A 19,324-nucleotide genomic window follows, 5' to 3' on the forward strand; every position below is an offset into this window, starting at 1 on the left:
CATCAATTCAGAAAACAAAATAAAAAGACAACAGAAAAATAAAACGATAACAGAGAAAAAAAAAAGATTATACATATCATACCCCTTACCCCTCACTTTCATTTATCCTAGCATTTCAAACTAAATTTATTTTAACATTTGTTCTTCATCAGGGACATTCTTAAGTAAAACTCATTTTTTTTAAAATTGAGAATGTATGGCTGTGAAGAATACAATGACTATTTGGTACCACTGCTTTGAATTGTGGTAAAATACTAGCTATTTTACCCACCGTTGCTTTTATATCATCAGTGCAAAGGTCTATATGGTAAAAAGATCAATAGCATCTTTGTATTAGGATAAGAATGACTTTGACCTTGTAAATCTTTGAAAGAGCCTAGGGAGCTCCATGGCTCTACAGACCATTCTTGGGTTGCTGCTGATCTATACTGTGATTTTTCTCATTTTAAATAACATAACCTAGTTTCAAACGCTCATTTTTAAAAGTAAATATCTTGAAAACCATTTTTTTCTATGTTGAGTTGTTTCATACAGTTTCATTTTATTGACATATACTTTTATGTAGGTTTTCTCATGAACTGCAGTTAAAAATACAGAAAGATGGCAGAAATATTTCTTTATCTAAAAAGCCCCAAAACAGAAAGAAGGAAAAAGAAAAGGATGATTCCTTAGGTGAAGAAAGGAAAACACTTGTGGTGCAGGTAACTATCCATGTTTCAAATGTGTATTGTATTTTAAATTTAACATATATAATTTTTAAAAATATTTTTTAACTTTTCTTTATTAATTAAAAAAACTAACAAACAAAACATTAAGATATCATTCCATTCTACATATACAATCAGTAATTCTTAATATCATCACATAGTTGCATATTCATCATTTCTTAGTACATTTGCATCGATTTTAAATATTTTTATTGAGATATTTTCACACACATACAGTCCATCCAAAGTATACAATCAGTGGCTCACAATATCATCACATAGTTGTGTATTCATTGTCATGATCATTTTTAGAACATTTCCTCCTTTCTCCCCAGTCCCCCAAGAGGATTTGCAAACACTTTCTTATTCTCTGCCCAGATTACTCTGGGATATATCAGGGCATCATACAAACCAACAAGATCTCACTCCCTAGTCAAGATTCCATGTAATTATGGTGTTCGAATAAACTGACCATACATGTTAAATTAGATAATGTGCTACCCGAAATATAAATTTTGCACCAAATGAACATCTCTTCCTTTGGTCTCACACAGATGTTGAAGTTTTAAAATATGGAGCATATCATCCTTTACCCTATACTCTGATTTACCTTAGTCCTATATAGATCAACTTCATTCATATCTCTTGTTGAAGTCTCATCACTTTTTAAACTTTTTAAACAGCTACTGAATGGGGTACTGCTGACTTTCATAGCCTCAGAGCTCCATGAGTTTCAAGTGTCACATAAATACCCTAAGTTTCAGGGAACAACCATGTTAAATGCAAATAGCTCAGAATCTCAGAATTTGTAAATAGCAGTTACAGCTCCAGAATACTTGTGACCTTTCTAAGAGCTTACAGTCTAGAGCCCTTTAAATTAGGTCCCAACTTCATAGTCCATGTCCTCGACTTAATTCTCCAAGTCTGTGTAATGCAGTCAGTCCATGTGAATGAGATGTGATAATAGTTGTCTTTTTGTTTCTGCCATTTCATTCAACATACTCGTCTCAAGGTTCATTCACATCGTTGCATGCCTCACAACTTCTTCCTTCTTGCAGCCTCTCAGTCCTTCGTATGTATACACTAGAGTTCCCCATTCCATTCCTGACTTGTGTACCCTTAGGCCACATCCAACCATGCAAGTTGTGAACACTGCCACCATCAACACTGGTGTACAATGTCCATTCGTGCCCCCACTCTCAGTTCCTCCAAGTATGTACCTGGCAGTGGGGTTGGTTGCAGGATCATAGGGCAACTCTATCCCTGGCCTCCTGTGGAGCCACCACACTGCCCTCTAGAGGGGCTGCACCTCTAGCTCCTCCACCAACAGCGAATAGGCGCGTCTCTTTCTCCACATTTTTCCAGCACTTGTATCTCTCTGTTCATTTTTAACAGTTTTATGTGCATATCATACAATCCAACCTGAGTAAAATATGCCTTCGCTGCCGCTATCTGTCTGAAGACATTTCCTTTACTTCTGCAAAGAATCCCACACCTCCCCCCATCCCTGCTTGTTGACATTTAGTTTTGGTACAATGCCTTTGTTACATTCAGTTAAAGCATATTACAATGTTATTATTGACTATAGACCCTAGTTTGCATTACCTGATTATCTTTTAATTTTTTGAAGAAAAAAAATTAAAAAAAAGTTTTCTGAGTTGTGAATAACCATTAATTTTTAGCTTAGTTGTAAAATAAATACCTTTTCTGTAAACATTATATATATATTTTTAAAAATCTTAACATATTATGTACTGAGTTCTTACTATATACCAGACTATGCAATAGGGCTTGTCAGGAAATCACACTCATCCAAGGACACACGTTTATGCAAACTAATACACACCAGTTTTTCCCTTAAATGATATGACAGAAAATATCATTTTGAAACTTTTGTATAAAGAAGAGCATTTTAAGATTGAGGTTTTGACATTTAATTTATTTTTTTCCTAGTTAGTTATCCAGGATCTGTTCTTGGTAAGTTAATTCAAATTCACTGAACCCACTACCATTTTCTCAAATGAATCAAAAGAATAAAGAGAAATGGTCTCAATTTTTTGCTCCTTGGCTTTAAACATATAAGAAAAAAGTGGGCATTCTTGTTGCCTCTTCCGTATTTTCCCCCCTGAAATTAGTATATATATATCAGAGCTAGTGTGAATTGCATTTCCATTCTGATATTTTCACAATAAATGTCTGCATAAGAATCCCTGAAATAGTTTTAATTCTGTAGGGAGACTAAAGAAAATAGGGACACAAAATGGTGATATCTATGGAATTCTGCTCTAGTTGACAGGTGCTTTATAAGAAGTGTTTTTCATTCTCAGATCTTAACATTTTTATTGTCAGGATACAAATGCTGATCCCCAAATTAAGGAATCTAAAGTATTTAAAATAAAAGGGTCAAAAACTGATGGAGAAAAAATTGAAAAAGGTGGCCGAGCTTCAAATGCCAGCTGTTTCCATGACAACGGGACAAGCCACATCAGAACAGTGCCTTCGACAAGCCTCCGAGATTGCAACAATGGCAGTAGGGATCATACAAAAAGTCCAGGCATGGCAATCCCCCCACTTATGCACAGTCTTTCTACAATGACTCCCAGTATTAATTCTGGAATGGGGACTGTCCCAGGAGTTCAGAGTTGCAGGTATGAATTAGAGAAATAAGACAAAAAAAATTGCTTAAAGGAATATTTGCAAATTCAGCCACAATGCATTACTCTCAAGGTTTTGGGTGATAGTCATTCTTGTCAAAATGCTGTTTCAAAGGATTTTCTGGCCTACATGATGAAAATTATTAGCATTAGATTAAAAAAGATTTGCCTGAGTCCTGCAAAAATAGGGTCATATTGTTTAAGGTAAAGTGTTATTACCTTCAAGAGTTATTATCTCTAATAATGTAGAGGGAAGTTGTTATAAAAAAAGAGGTAATTGGCTTTGAGGATCTGCCGCTGATGGCATAGTTGTGGGCATTTAGTGGTACAAAGGAGCTCTGTTTGGGAATTTTGCTAAAAGGGAGGTAATTTTATTTGGTAGGAGTGGGGGCTGGGTTGGAGAGATGAGGATAGTGGTAGAGGATAGAATGCTTCACTAGATTTGTGTGTGTTGTACATTAGAATAGACATTACATTCTGATGACACTGCATGCCACTTGGAGCTGTGTCATTTGCTTCTGTGTCTGAGAAAATAATTGCAGCTGGTTCTAACTTAAATTTTCTTTTGTTGTTACAGATTGAATGAGAAAACCAAGAAGTATTACATTCCATTTGTTAAACCAAACAAACATTCTCCATCAGGCATTTATAATATTAATGTGACCACATCAGTAAGTGAATTGTTCTCAGTGGTAGAAGAGCAAGCATTGATCAGTTCTAGAATTTTGTTAATATTAAATATGATAGTGAAGAACTGAAAATTGTATATGGAGACATGTCATAAATGAAGCCTTAATTATGTGTATCATTCCAGTCAGTCATAGTCATAAATGTGAAAGTGATTTAAAAGTGTGAAAACTTAAATATAATTTAGAGTGAAATGCTGGTGATCAGTGAGGGGGAAGGGTGGAGGGTATGGTATGTATGAATTTTTTTCTGTTTTCTTTTTAGTTCTTTTTCTGAATAGATGCAAATGTTCCAAGAAATGATCATGATGATGAATATGCAACTATGTGATGCTATTGTGAATTACTGATTATGTATGTAGAACGGAACGATCAAAAGTTATGAATGTTTGCGTTTGTTTGGTGTTTTTTGGTATTTAAAAAAAATTTAAAAATTAATAATTAAAAAAACTTAAATATAAGATGTTACATTATTATCTGCAGTAATGTAAGTTTCCTTAACTTAATGCTTGGATCAGTTCTTTTTTAGAGTAGATGAGAAGATAAATTGTTTGAATATCATATTATCACCACATTTTTGGTAAACATGTTCTGTTTATTCATTCAACAAATATTTATTGATCATCTGTTATGTGTAAGACTGTAGATAAGTCAGTCAGTCTTTTCTCTTCAAGAGATGATGGTCTAGTGGGAGATCAACAAATTAAAGCATAATAGCAGATTGTAATAGTAGAAGCATGTACAAGGTTCACAGGTAGCACAGAAAGGAACCTAATTATTCTCAACATAGCTGCCAGAATCTTTTTTTAAAAGTTAAATGAAATCATCATCACTATTCTGCTTAAAACCCTTCATTGGCTTCTTTTCTCAAGTAGAGGTGAAAGTCTTTACAGTGGCCTATAAGTCCCTGTGTGGTTTACTCCCCACATCCCCCGACCCTGTCTCCTGCTGCTCTTTCTTGCTCAGTCTGTTCTAACCATACCGATTTCCTTGTTCTTGGAATATGTCTAGACATTCTTCTACCTTTAGTTTTTTGTGCTTGTAATTTCTTTGGTTTGGAACATTCTCCTCCCAGACAGCCCAAAGAATTTGCTTTCTCTGTTTCTGGTTCACATGAAACCTGTTTGTGACGTGTTTCCTAATCACCCTATCTAATATTGAAGCTCACTTTGCCTTCCGTTACTCTCTCTTCCCTTCTCTTGCTCTATTTCCTCCCCATTGCATATACCTGCCATCCTCTGTATTTTACTTATTCATATGTATTTGTCTGTTTCCCCCCACTGGAATGTAACCTTCCTGAGGGTAGGGACTTGTGCTTTGTTTGTGTTTTCCACAGTACTTTACCTTAGCACCTAGAACAGTGTCTGCAACATTGAAGGTACTTAATACGTGTTGAATGAATGAAGTCTTTCAGGGGGAGGAATAGTGACATGGAAGTCTTCCCAGAGGAGTGTTTTTCTTACAAATTTCCCTAACCTATCTCTCTCATTTTCCTCAGAGCTGAAAACAAAACAAAACAAAAAACTAGTCTTCTTTTAATCTCTCATGATTTGGACATTGCATTTATTTTCCTTTTAATTATTCTTTGCTGGCAATTTCTGTGCCTATAGTACTTTCTTTTTTGATCCACCCAGCTGACTTCTTTGTGAACATTGTATTTCACAATCCTCACCTGCTTTGGAAGGTTATTTTGATTGGCAAGGCTCTTCAAAGTAGTGACATTCTGCTGGAATTGATATCAACCTGATTTCAGGCATTGTGTAATCAAGACCAGCTGATAATTCTAGATCCTATTTCTGTTTATTCTTCCTTGGAAAAGGCATACAAGAAAGGAGGTAAAAAGTAGGAGGGAGAACACACTGGAGTCTTTCTTTAATGAAAATTAATGCAGGCAGAGCAAACCCTAGACTTTTTTCAGCTTCTAAATTGGAGATCAACTCCGTCCCCATGCTTTATGCCCTAATTTTGAGATGTGATTGAATATATTGTTATAAACATCTCTTAAGTGTTTATTTGCCACTCTTTGAAAGATATCTATGTAAATCTGGTAGTTTGAACTAATTACTTTGTTATGTTTTTTGTACTTGGAGATTTTGTTTTACTAGTGTGAACTAATTATTTCATTATATAGCATTTTTTGAACCAAGAGCCTTAGCACTTATTCTATTAAAAGAGCAGGGACGAACATCCAAAAGACAGAAACTCAAATGCCAACTGCAGGACTTCTAAAGTGCTTCTGGGAGCAGAATGCATAATTCACAGAGTGTTAAACTGGAAGTATGAAGGAACCTCAATCCTGGGTTTGATGCTGCCATCATACATAAATGCATATATGGTTCCTTACACATACGTATAAGTATATATGCATACATGCACATATATACACATATATGCTTTTATTATATATGTATTTATTTAGCAAACTACATGGCTCTGTGTATCATTTGTTTTGGTAATGTGAAAAAAGAATATTAGAGTTTCTTTGCTTCTTAAATGAAACAGATTGGAAAAGTGTGAAATTCATTAAAATGCAGAATGGGAGTGCTACTACTAGTCTTTATTTTTTTAGACCTTATCAATAATGAGGTAATAGCACTGAGGAAATTGGGAGAATAGTTGAACTTATAATTCTTTACTTAAACCACGTTCCAACCGATTTTCTGAAGATTTTTGATCCCTGAATTTGTCTGATCTTGTAACAAAGAAAGGTTTTGGAATTTTTTTCAATTTTGTAACTGCCTCAACATCCATGCGTGTTGATCTTTCCTAGCTGGTTTTTGCAATCCATCTTTTAAAAAATGTTTTTATCGATCAATTTTCACACACATACATTCCATACATGGTGGACAGTCAGTGGCTCCCAATATCATCACATAGCTGTGTATTCATCACCATGATAATTTTTTTTTTTTTCTGCATAGGCAGGCACCGGGAATTGAACCCGGGTCTCCGGCATAGCAGGTGAGAACTCTGCCTTCTCAGCCACTGTGGCCTGCCCATCACCATGATCACTTTTTAGAACATTTGCATCACTCCAGGAAAAGAAATTAAAAAGAAAAAAGAATCTCATATGTACCATACCCCTTGCCCCTCCCTCTCATTGACCACTAGTATTTCCATCTATCCAATTTATTTTACCTCTTAACCCTCCTATTATTTATTCATTGTCCATATTTTTTACTCATCTATCCATATACTGGATAAAAGGAGCATCAGACCAACGTTTTTACAATCACACAGTCAGAACTGTAAAAGTTATATCTTTATACAATCATCTTCAAGAGTCAAGGCTACTGGAACACAGCTCAAGTGTATCAGGTACTTCCCTCCAGCCACTCCAGTACACCATAAACTAAAAAGGGATATATATATAATACATAAGAATAACCTCAACAATAACCTCTTGGCTCTGTTTGAAATCTCTCAGCCACTGAAACTTTATTTTGTCTCATTTCTCTCTTCCCCCTTTTGGTCAAGAAGGCCTTCTCAATCCCATGATGCCATGTCCTGGCTCGGCCCTAGATTTTTGTCCCACATCGCCAGGGAGTTATGTCCCATGTTATGGGGGATGGCAGTGAGTTCACCTGCTGAGTTGGCTTAGAGAGAGAGGCTACATCTGAGCAACAAAAGAGGTTTCTGGGGGTGACTCAGTTGTAATTATAAACAGACTTAGCCTATCCTTTGCAGCAATAAGTTTCGTAGGGGTGAACCCCAAGATTGAGGGCTCAGCCTATTGATTTGTTTGTCCCTACTGCTTGCGAGAATATCAGAAATTCTCCAGATGGGGAAGTTGAATATTTCCTCCTTTCTCCCCAGTCCCCCAAGGGGACTTTGCAAATTCTTCTTTATTCACTGCTCAAATTACTCTGGGATCTATCAGGGCATCACATAACCTGGACAAACCAACAAAATCTCCCGCCCTATTCAAGATTCCATGTGTTCAGCTAAACTGATCATACAAGTTAAATTAGGAAATGCACTATCCAAAATATAAATTTCGTACCAAATAAATATCTCTCCCTTCGGTCTCACACAGAAGTTGAAATTCTAAAATGTGGACGATATCATCCTTTACCCTGTATTCTGATTTACCTCAGTCCTCTCCATATCACCTTTATTCATATCGGTACTTGAAGTCTGATCACTTTTTCAACTTTTAAAATAGTTCTATATGGAATATTGCAGACATACATAGCTTCAGAGCTCTAACTCTTGAGTTTCAGGTGTCACATAAATACCTGAAGTTTCTGGGAATTTGCGATCCATCTTGATTGCTGGAATTGTCTAGGGTTTATTTGCATGCAGATTACTCTTTTTTTTTTTTACCTGTCTTTAGAAAGATAAGCATCAGCACCATGTTGGAACATTGCTCTGAAAAAAGTGGGAGGATTGTATGGTGAAGAGGAAACTTGATAATATGCCCACATGGACAGGTTGACATTGTTAAATTGGAAACATGCTTCATTTAAAAAAATTTTTTGTTAATAAACCAATCAACATACATTATGAACATTCTTTTTTCATCACATAGTTGTATATTCATCATCATGATCATTTCTTAGAACATTTGCATCAATTTATAAAAAGAAAACAGAAAAAAATTCATCATACCATGCCCCTTATCCCTCCCTTTCATTGACCACTAACGTTTCAATTTACTAAATTTTTTTTTAAGTTTTTAAAAAAATATTTTTATTGTAAAAACTTAACATGCAAGCGTGTATTCTTTTTTTTTAGGTAGCTTTTTTTTTTACAATATGTACATTCTTTTTTTTTTTTTTTTTTTTTTTTTTTTTTTTTTTTTTTAAGGAAAGACAGAGAGAAGGAAGGAAGGATAGAAGGAAGGAAGGAAGGAAGAAAGGGAAACATTTTTAAACATTTTCTTGTTTTATTGTATTCTGTTTCTCCGTTTTTGTTACATGGGCTGGGGCCAGGAATCGAACCGAGGTCCTCCGGCATAGCAGGCAAGCACTTTGCCCGCTGAGCCACCGCGGCCCACCCTGTACATTCTTTTTTTTATCACATAGTTGTATATTCATCATCATGATCATTTCTTAGAACATTTGCATCAATTCAGAAAAAGAAATAAAAAGAAAACAGAAAAAAAAAAATTTCATACATACTGTTCTAGTTTGCTAGTTGCCAGAATGCAATATACCAGAAACAGAGTGGCTTTTAAAAACGAGAATTTAATGAGTTGCTAGTTTACAGTTCTAAGGCCGAGAAAATGTCCCAATTAAAGCAAGTCTACAGAAATGTCCCATCAGAGGCATCCAGGGAAAGATACCTTGGTTTGCTTCAAGAAGGCCAATGAAGTTCAGGGTTTCACTCTCAAGTGAGAAGGCACATGGCGAACACAGTCAGGCTTCTCTCTCATCTGGAAGGGCACATGGTGAACATGGCATCATCTGCTAGCTTCTTCTCCTGGCTTCTTGTTTCATGAAGCTCCCCGGGAGGTGTTTTCCTTCTTCATCTCCAAAGGTCTCTGGCTGGTGGACTCTCCTTCGTGGTGCTGCAGCATTATGTGCTCTCTCTGAATCTCTTTCATTCTCCAAAATGTTTCCTCTTTTATAGGGACTCCAGAAATTTATCAAGACCCACCCAAATGGGTGGAGACATGTCGTCACCTAATCCAGTTTAACAGCCACTTTTGATTAAATCACATCTACAGGGAGATTATCTAATTACAGAGTCAAACATACAGTATTGAATAGGGATTATTCTGCCATTACGAAATGGAATTTTGATTAAAACATGGCTTTTCTAGGGTCCATACATCCTTTCAAACCAGCACACATACCATACCCCTTACCCCTCCCATTCATTGATCACTAGCATTTCAATCTACTAAATTTATTTTAACATTTGTTCACCCTACTGTTTATTTATTTTTAGTCCATATGTTTTACACATCTGTCCACAAGGTAGATAAAAGAAGCATCAGACACAAGGTTTTCACAATCACACAGTCATGTTGCAAAAGCTATATCATTATATAATCATCTTCTAGAAATGTGGCTACTGGAACACAGCTCTACATTTTCAGGCAGTTCCCTTCAACCTCTCTGTTATGCCTTAACTAAAAAGGTGACATCTGTTTAATGCATAAGAATAACCTCCAGGATAACTGCTCGACTCTGTTTGGAATCTCCCAACCATTCACACTTTATTTTGTCTCATTTCTCTCTTCCCCCTTTCGGTCGAGAAGTTTTTCTCAATCCCTTGGTGCTGAGTCCCAGCTCATTCTAGGATTTCTGTCCCACGTTGCCAGGAAGGTCCACACCCCTGGGAGTCATGTCCCACGTAGAGAGGGGAAGGGCAGTGAGTTTACTTGTCAAGTTGGCTGACAGAGAGAGGCCACATCTGAGCAACAAAAGAGGTTCTCTTGGGGGTGACTTTTAGGCCTAATTTTAAGTAGGGGTTAAGTTTCATATGTTTCATTTTTTTAAGTTAAATTAAGCTCTTAGAATTTTACTATCTTTGTAAAGCAATTTCATTTCTGCCATCTCTCAGTATTTGGAAGTGACCTAACAAAGGAAACTTGTCCATATTAATTGGCCTTGAAGAAAACTGATTAATTCAGCATTTATTAGATGCATACTGTTTTCCAAGCACTGTGCTAAGCACAAAAGAAGATACAAATTAATGGTGATATGATTCTCATTTTTTTTTTACCATCCTTTATCTGAAGTGCATTAATTTTTATTTCTGTGTTTCTTTGGGTGCTTTAGCTCTTTTGTTCATTCTTTCAGTGTGTCAGGTGAAAACAATCAATCAAATGAATAAAACAGAATATCTTGCTGTGGGACTCCAGGGACTCCAGGGCTATCCTAGCAGGACTGCGGGGGTTGGAGTTGGGGATTCCTCCAGGATGCTTGTTTCTGAGCATTTTAATTCAGAGTGGCCGTTCATCCTCTTAGAGTTCCTGTCAGCCAAGAAGATGGTAGCTGGGTGGGATCCAGCACTCACTCAAAGCTTAGTGAAATCCTATAGTCTTACTACTTTTCCTTGGTTCTTTTCAAATATTCAAAGCTTAGTAAAAAAATATTTAACCATGTATTTCTTGATCCTATATTTATAGAATAAAAGTGTTCTAATGTAGAAATAGTGTAATTCATAAAGAGAGTATAGATAGGAAGACAACGAGAGCCCTTGTTAGTTCAGAGACCAATATAGAGACAGATGCAGGGAAAGGAGCATGAGCTAAATTTTGGCTTTGTTCTAAGGTTTTATTTACATTTGCAGGCAAGAGCAGAGGTTTCTTTTTTTGAAGAAAAATTAAAGGCTAATAAATTTATTTCCCTTTCGTTTGGACATTATCCATTTAGAGGAAAATATATAAAGCCTTCAAGTTTTCATTCTAGATAAATACATGGAATTTAATTTTTAAAATGACTGAAAGATTTTGCTTCAAAATACAATTATATATTATCAAAAAACATACAGGAATATCTTCTTGTGGTATTTCCTTACCATTCACTGTATAGGGATATGCCAACAGAATGTTTAAGCAACTGCGAAAGCTAGTGCAGGAGAATCTGGACAGGAAACGTCCCATGTCAAAACCTTAAAATCAGTAGCCATATTCAAGTACTACCATACAATAGCAGAAAGACCTGAAACTTGTTGTTGAGGATAATAGGTGTATGTGAATTGTGAATGACTTCCAGCCCTGACATCATAAATGTCTGCCAGTGAAGCTATGGGGCAAACTCTGATATCAACCTGTCATATGTCCTCTAGTTCCTAGGCAAATTCTATCTCTGGTTTGAAAAAATATGGGAAGAAGTATACTCTTCCATATATATATACGTATATATATGTATATAAACACCGAGCCTAGTGGGGGGATGACTCCTGGGAAGCTTGATCTTAAACCTCCTTGTGCCATGCCTAACATACAGTGTTTGAGTAGAGTACCATGGGGTACTCCATCTAAAAATATTGTAATTTCAAACTTCTAGACTACATATGGCATCTAAAAATATTTAACATAGCTGCTACATCTTTACTGATTTTATTATTATTTTTAAGGTATCTTTTACAAATTTCCTAAGTTCAAATTCAGTGTTTATATGAAGTTAGGAGTGAGAGATACATAGTGTCACAAATTTAGAATTACTAAATGCCCTTTTTAATAACACTTTTTTCTTCTCTTTAATATGAAAGTCACCTATTTAAAATCAAGGTGACCATAAAAAACAAAACAAAACAAAAAAAGGTGACCATAATTGTATATGTTGAAATGATAATTACTGATGGTTGTCTATTCTTTCCCAACAGAGGGCTGGAATAAAACAGGTTCTTGACTGAAGTATGACCAGAGGAACTTAGTTGAGAAGTCTTCTCATAGTTTCAACAAATAAATAAAAGAGAACATGATATCTCTAGGTTGCAGAAAATTCCATGTGGTGGGTGGGTCTTGGGCATCTCTCACCCAGAAAATTCTTTCTTCCGTTTTAGTCAGTATAGTCCAGTTGTGCGTACATCCATGTTTCTCAGAAGCATCCACTCTAAGTCTTCCACTACTGAAAGTCTAACTCCTGTGATTAACTTCCATTGGGGAGTTTTTGTAAGTGGAGCTAGAACCCATAACATTATGTATATAAAGTAGTCTGCCAGGGCTTTAAAATTTGCTTAAGAAATTGAAGTATTATATAAAGTTAAGTGTTTTTTTCTCTACTCGTTTTCTTTTTTTGACGTGTGCAGACTCCGGGAATCGAATCTGGGTCCCTGGCATGGCAGGTGAGAACTCGGCCATTGAGTCACCATTGCTTGCCCTCTTTTCTTTTTATTATAGGAAAAATTAAACAAAATAAAATGTGTGTAAACTATATATAAAAGTAGAGAGCAGAGAATAACGAGTCTCTAAATATCGATCATCCTGTTTGAACAATTGCCGACTCAATGCCAGCCTTGTTTCATCCTCTTGTCCACTTCCCGGTCTCACCTGCATATTTTGAAGCAAACCTAGACATCATATATTTCAGATGTAAATATTTAAGTATGTATCTCTAAAAGATAGGGACCCTATTTCTAATCATTATTTTATTATAATCTACCCTTAATCATTGGGGGTTGAAAATATCTAGAAGGCTTTTTGTTCCTCCCCATATTTTCTGTTGACTTTGTTGTATTCATAGGCCAGGATGAATTAGCTGGGAGTTGCAATGGACTTGAAGAGTTCTGAGGGATAAAGAAGGGTTATGGGGAGCAGTCTGAGGCAGGATTAAAATGAAGTAGTGAACTAGAATAGTTTCTAGGATGACCAGGAAGATAGTATCATGTGTTAACTCTGTGGGACAAGACAAGGACAAATACAGAAAAATAAGTAACGGGATTATAGTGGAAAAGTGAAAAAACTAGGAGGAGATATGATATGTGGGTCAAAATGAGCAGTTCACAGTTAAGGTAGACAGCAGCGGCTATGATGCTGAGAAGCCTAGCAAGTGTTGAAAAGCCTGGCCTTGCTAGTCTAAAAGACCAGGACACTGATGTTCATCTTTTTGGCATTTTACTGTTTGCCAGGACTTAAACTGAAGCTTGGCGGAGGGAGAAGGAAAAACTCATAGCAATCAAGTTATTCACTAGTTAGCAATTTTAACAAATTTAATGGGGTAGAGGGTTAAAATAATTAGATGAAACTGTTTATTGTGTTAATTATGTTCTTTAAATGTTGTGTTATTCTCACCCTTCCATTGCACAAATTTTAGGATTTGAGCATCATAGTTACAAAAGGGGGAAAGCCTAGCTTACCTTGAAGCTAATTCACTTGTATTAACCATTCTAATGATATTAGGTCTCTAGTGAAAAGAGCCACCTTCAGGCAAGTAACAAAAGAAGGGAATTCTCAAAGACAGATGTCCGTTTGCCTGAACTAAACTATAATCATCTCCCTGAGCTAAGAGCTTTGGAAGGCATAGGTATGTTTATGATGCTTTTAATTTTTTCAGCTCATTTATTTATATTATTTAAAATTTATATTAAATAAGCTCATTTTATTAAAAATAAAAAATTGATAGTAACTTTACATATTTAAGTATGTAAATTTGTATAATATGTGCATACTGAGGGACAGACATAAAAATGTGAAAAGCTAATATGAATGTCTCATTTTTAAAAATTTTTTACTCTGTTTATGGTCATTTTAAATCTAGCTCGAAATTCCAAGCTAATCAAGAAAGAGAACAAAAATCTTTCAGAATCTCGAATTCCTTCTCTGGCCACTATTGATCGGCATACCCCCAGTATTGCATTGCAACAGGTACAGAAATTCTCTTTGTTAGTTGGCTGGAATTCAGGTGTCTCTCATACATCCTATTAAAGCATTCTAGGGACAGTTCGTTCTGAAGGATTGAGTGGGCTTATTGGTGGGATCTAGAAAATTTTGCTTATTAAATTTTGTTTTATGGTTCATTGTACTTAGTAGCTTTATTATATATATGTTTAAATAAACATCTCCCAACTTAATCAGTTTTTGTATGTAAAAAATGTGTATGTGCATGTGTCTGTATGTGTGTGTAGCCTTGCTAAAGCCTTTTTATAATTGTTTTGTGGTAGCTTATAGTATTTCACTAAAAAAGCTTATAGTATTGCACTAAAAAATGTTACAACCTATCTTTCAAACTAATCATAATTGTTTTTATTCTTTGAAAATACAGTCATTTTTTAACTTTTTAAATTAATTTTTAATTTTTTAAAAACTATAACAACAAACACATTCTTAACTTATGATCATTCTGTTCTACATATATAATCAATAATTCACAATATTATCTCATAATTGCATATTCATCATTTCTTAGAACATTTACATCAATTCAGAAAAAGAAATAAAAAGATAACAGAAAAAATTTCATACATACCATACCCGTTACCTCTCCTTTTCATTGATCACTAGCATTTCAATATAAATTTATTTTAACATTTGTTCCCCCATTATTTATTTTTATTCCATATGTTTTGCTCATAGATAAAAGGAGCATCAGACACAAGGTTTTCACAATCACACAGTCACATTGTGAAAGCTATATCATTATACAATCATCTTCAAGAAACATGGCTACTGGAACACAGCTCTACATTTTCAGGCAGTTCCCTCTAGCCTCTCTGTTACACCTTAACTAAAAAGATGATATCTATTTAATGTGTAAGAATAACCTCCAGGATAACTGCTCGACTCTGTTTGGAATATCTCAGCCATTGACACTTTATTTTGTCTCATTTCACTCTTCCCTCTTTTGATCGAGAAGGTTTTCTCAATCCCTTGATGCTGAGTTCCAGCTCATTCTAGGATTTCTGTTCCACGTTGCCAGGAAGGTCCACACCCCTGGGAGTCATGTCCCTCCTAGACAGGAGGTGGGTAGTGAGTTTGCTTGTTGTGTTGGCTAGAGAGAGAGGCCACATTTGAACTACAAAAGAGGTTCTCGTGGGGGTGACTCTTAGGCCTAATTTTAAGTAGGTTTGACCTATCCTTTGTGGGGTAAATTTCATATGAACAAACCTCAAGATTGGGGGCTCAGCCTATTGCTTTGGTTGTCCCACTGCTTGTAAGAATATCAAGAATTCCACTTGGGGAAGTTGAAGTTTTCCCCTTTCTCACCATTCCCCAAAGGGGACTTTGCAAATATGAAAATATACAGTCATTTAACATTTTTCCAAGACAATTCATTTCATCCTTGTTAAAGATTTTCTATTTCCTATAATCAACTCTTCATAATTTCTCTTCACTCTTCAGAATATGTACATTTCTACTACTTCTATATCATCAGGCACATCACTCATTTTTACCTTAAGAAAACTGGCAGATTTTTAAAATCTCCTGAGCCATCTATAACTACCAACAAACTTTAGGCATGGATCATTGTGCTTCAACCAAGTCTCTCACCTTTGCTTATGAAGCTAAGCAGTTTTGTTTTGAAGTGTAATTTTCTACCTATTATTTTCTTTTCACAGAGTATCTTTATGTTGCTTCCTTATGCATTTGGATTATTTTTCTGCTGCTACTCTTTAACAGTACTGTAGAACTCTATAAATAATATTGTTGAAGATAATGATATTGTTGAAGAAATAATATTGTCGAAGATAAAAAATTACAGCAATGTTGAGGAAATTACCCAGAAAAGATGAGAGACTTTATTAACTACTGCTGCTTTTCTTTTCTTGACATCAATTTCTGTAGCAACTTTTAATCAAAGATGAACAAATTTCTGTTACGTAAAGTTAAAACACTGTCACAAATTTACCTTTAGAAACTATGGAATGTTGATGAATTTCTTGTATACTTCTTAACAATAATGTAGATTTTAAAGGCACAGAATTTTCCACCTGCTCTTTTGTGAGCGAACTTTTATTCAGAACACTTTTAGGTTGAAATAACCAAATCCAGTTTCATGCACTGGAAGAAAGGCTTTGGTTGCCTTCAACATCCTTAATATTTTCATTTGCTGTTTTAAGCTAATCTTTTTATATTTACAAACTTTATGCATTTTTTACTCTCAATTTACTTCTTAAACTTGTATTTCAAATACAATAAAGAAGAAAGTAGGTGTAGTGAATAGCACAAATTAACAAGAGCTTATGGGTGAAAAATTTGAAAGGTAAGAGAAACAACAGGATACTGAAAGCAAAAGACCTCCTGGCAGAAGCCGTGACTTGTCCTGGTTGAATATAGGTGAATATTTTTCTCGCTTGGATGTGGATGAGTACTTTCTGGTATTCACCCACACACTGGACCGCATTTTGTATCTGTGCATAACATAAAATGTTCACGTTGATGAAAGTTTATCATATACTTCCTGGAACAATCTGTAAGGTAGGTTTGTATGAGTCAAGTATTACGTAACCCATGGATTCTGTCTCTACACCTACCCCACTCTCTCGCACACTGTGTATTTATATACGTTTGTATGTGTGTGACATGAGAACTTTCCCTTACATAGATCACGCTTACAAATAACTTACATAGCTACACATTTAAGAAACAAATATCTACAGGTGGTGTCCCCATTAGAGGTGTTTCCTGGAAGCATTAGGAAAACAAGAAATGTGCTACAGGCTTATACCAGCTAAAACAACAAAATTAGGATTTGGTTAGAATCAGTATAATTGCTTGACCCACCACTAAACTAAGGAAAGGAGGGAATATCAAGCATTATTTAGGAGAGGGATCAACAAGAGTTAATTGATTATAGCAGTGATTGTTTTTTTAAATATTTTTATTGACAAATCTTCACATGCATACAGTCCATACATGGTGTACAATCAGTGGCTCACAATATCATCTCATAGTTGTATATTCATCACATGATCATTTTTAGAACATTTGCATCACTCCAGAAAAAGAAATAAAAAGAAAAAAGACATATCCTATACCCCTTACCCCCTCTCTCATTGACCACTAGTATTTCAATCTATACAATTTATTTACCCCTTACCCCCATTGTTTATTTATTTTTTATCCATATATATTTTTGGGTGCATGTTCCGTATCCATATATTTTTTACTCATCTATCCATACCCTGGGTAAAAGGAGCATCAGACACAAGGTTATCACATTTACATGGTTACATTGTAAAAGCTGTATTGTTATACAGTCATTTTCAAGAATCAAGGCTGCTGGAACACAGCTCAAGTGTTTCAGGTGCTTCCCTCCAGCCACTCCAATACACCATAAATTAAAAAGGGATATCTATATAATGCATAAAAATAACCTCTTGGCTCTGTCTGAAATCTCTCAGCCACTGAAACTTTATTTTCTCTCATTTCTCTCTTCCCCCTTTTGGTCAAGAAGACTTTCTCAATCCCATAATGATGGGTCCTGGCTCTTCCCAGGAGTTTTGTCCCACATTGCCAGGGAGATTTACACCCTGAGAGTCATGTCCCATATAGGGAGAAGGGCAGCGACTTCACCTGCTGAGCTGACTTAGAGAAAGAGGTCACATCTGAGCAAAAAGAGTGGTTCTCTGGGCGTGACTTTCAGGCATAATTATAAGTAGGCTTTAGCTTCTCCTTTGCAGGAATAAGTTTCATAGGGGTGAATCCCATGATTGCAGGCTCAGCCTATTGATTTGGTTGTTCCCACTGCTTGCAAGAATATCAGAAATTCTCCAAATGGGGAAGTTGAATATTTTCTCCTTTCTCTCCAGTTCCCCAAAGGGACTTTACAGCAGAGATTCTTAATCTTGACCTTTATGTTAGTTATCCTGTGTACTACATCTATATCCACTGAAAACCCCACCAGACTTTTTTTTACTTCAAATAGTCATAAATATTGTAAAGAATTTATCAAATAAAAAGTAGTATTTTGTGTTTACCTAGCTCTTTATATTTTAGTTGCTTTTCTTCTTTCCTGAAGGTCCAGAGTTTCCTTAGTATTACTTTCCATCAGCCTGAAGAACTTTCTTTAGCATTTCTTGAAGAGCAGCTCTGATGGTGACACTTTCTCTTAGTGCTTCTTCATTTGAGAATGACTTTATTTTGCTTTAATTCCTGAAAGATATTTTCATGGGATATAGAATTTGGGTTAACAGTTTTAATTTTTTTCTAGAGTGCTATAAAGTTTGTTTTTCTATATTCTAATCTTTATCTTTTCTGATGGGTAATTCTCAGGCATTTGAATTGATGTTTCCCTATATATAATGTGTTGTATTTCTCTATCTGCTTTCAGGATTTAATCTTTACTTATTGCTTTCATTTGTTTGAATATGATGTGTCTAGATATAGTTTTCTTTGGTTTGATGTTTACTGAGCTTCTTGAATCTATACATTTATGTCTTTTATCAAACTTAAGTTTTTGGACATTATTTCTTCATTTTTTTTTCCTGCTATAATCTCTTTCTCCTTTCTTTCTGAGATTCCAGTGATACATATGTTAGATGTCTTCTATTTCCCACAGTTTTCTGAAGCTCTAATCACTTTTTTTCAATAATTTCTTTCTGCGTACTTCAGATTGGTTAATTTGTGTGGTTCTATCTCCAAATTCACTGACTCTTTATGATCTCCATTCATATTAAGCCCAACCAGTAAGCTTTTTTAAAAAATTCAAATACTATATATTTTAGTTCTAAGATTTCCATTGTTTCTTTTTTATAACTTCTCATTTGCTCTTCAGAATTCCTGTCCCTTTGTTCATTTCCAGTGTGTTTTCCTTTGCTTCATATGACATAGTTATATTTGCTATTTTAAAGTCTTTGTGTGATAGTTCCATCATTTGGGCCATCTTGGGGCCAAGCTGTCAAACAGATATCATTGTTGATTAGTTTTTTACCCCTTGAG

At 35.3% G+C, this 19,324-nt stretch overlaps 1 protein-coding gene across 1 annotated transcript in view; it reads left to right on the forward strand.

The window, feature by feature from the left end:
* CDKL2 (cyclin dependent kinase like 2) overlaps positions 1-19,324 on the forward strand; it is a 68,037-nt gene that overhangs the window by 43,151 nt on the left and 5,562 nt on the right. The window contains exons 8-13 of the mRNA XM_077143153.1: positions 566-701; positions 3,057-3,355; positions 3,939-4,032; positions 12,757-12,792; positions 13,847-13,970; positions 14,205-14,311. Of these exons, the coding sequence (XP_076999268.1) occupies positions 566-701; positions 3,057-3,355; positions 3,939-4,032; positions 12,757-12,792; positions 13,847-13,970; positions 14,205-14,311 (796 nt within the window). The remainder of the gene's footprint in view (positions 1-565; positions 702-3,056; positions 3,356-3,938; positions 4,033-12,756; positions 12,793-13,846; positions 13,971-14,204; positions 14,312-19,324) is intronic.

This window comes from Tamandua tetradactyla, chromosome 24, assembly GCF_023851605.1.
Source record: "Tamandua tetradactyla isolate mTamTet1 chromosome 24, mTamTet1.pri, whole genome shotgun sequence".
NCBI lineage: Eukaryota > Metazoa > Chordata > Mammalia > Pilosa > Myrmecophagidae > Tamandua > Tamandua tetradactyla.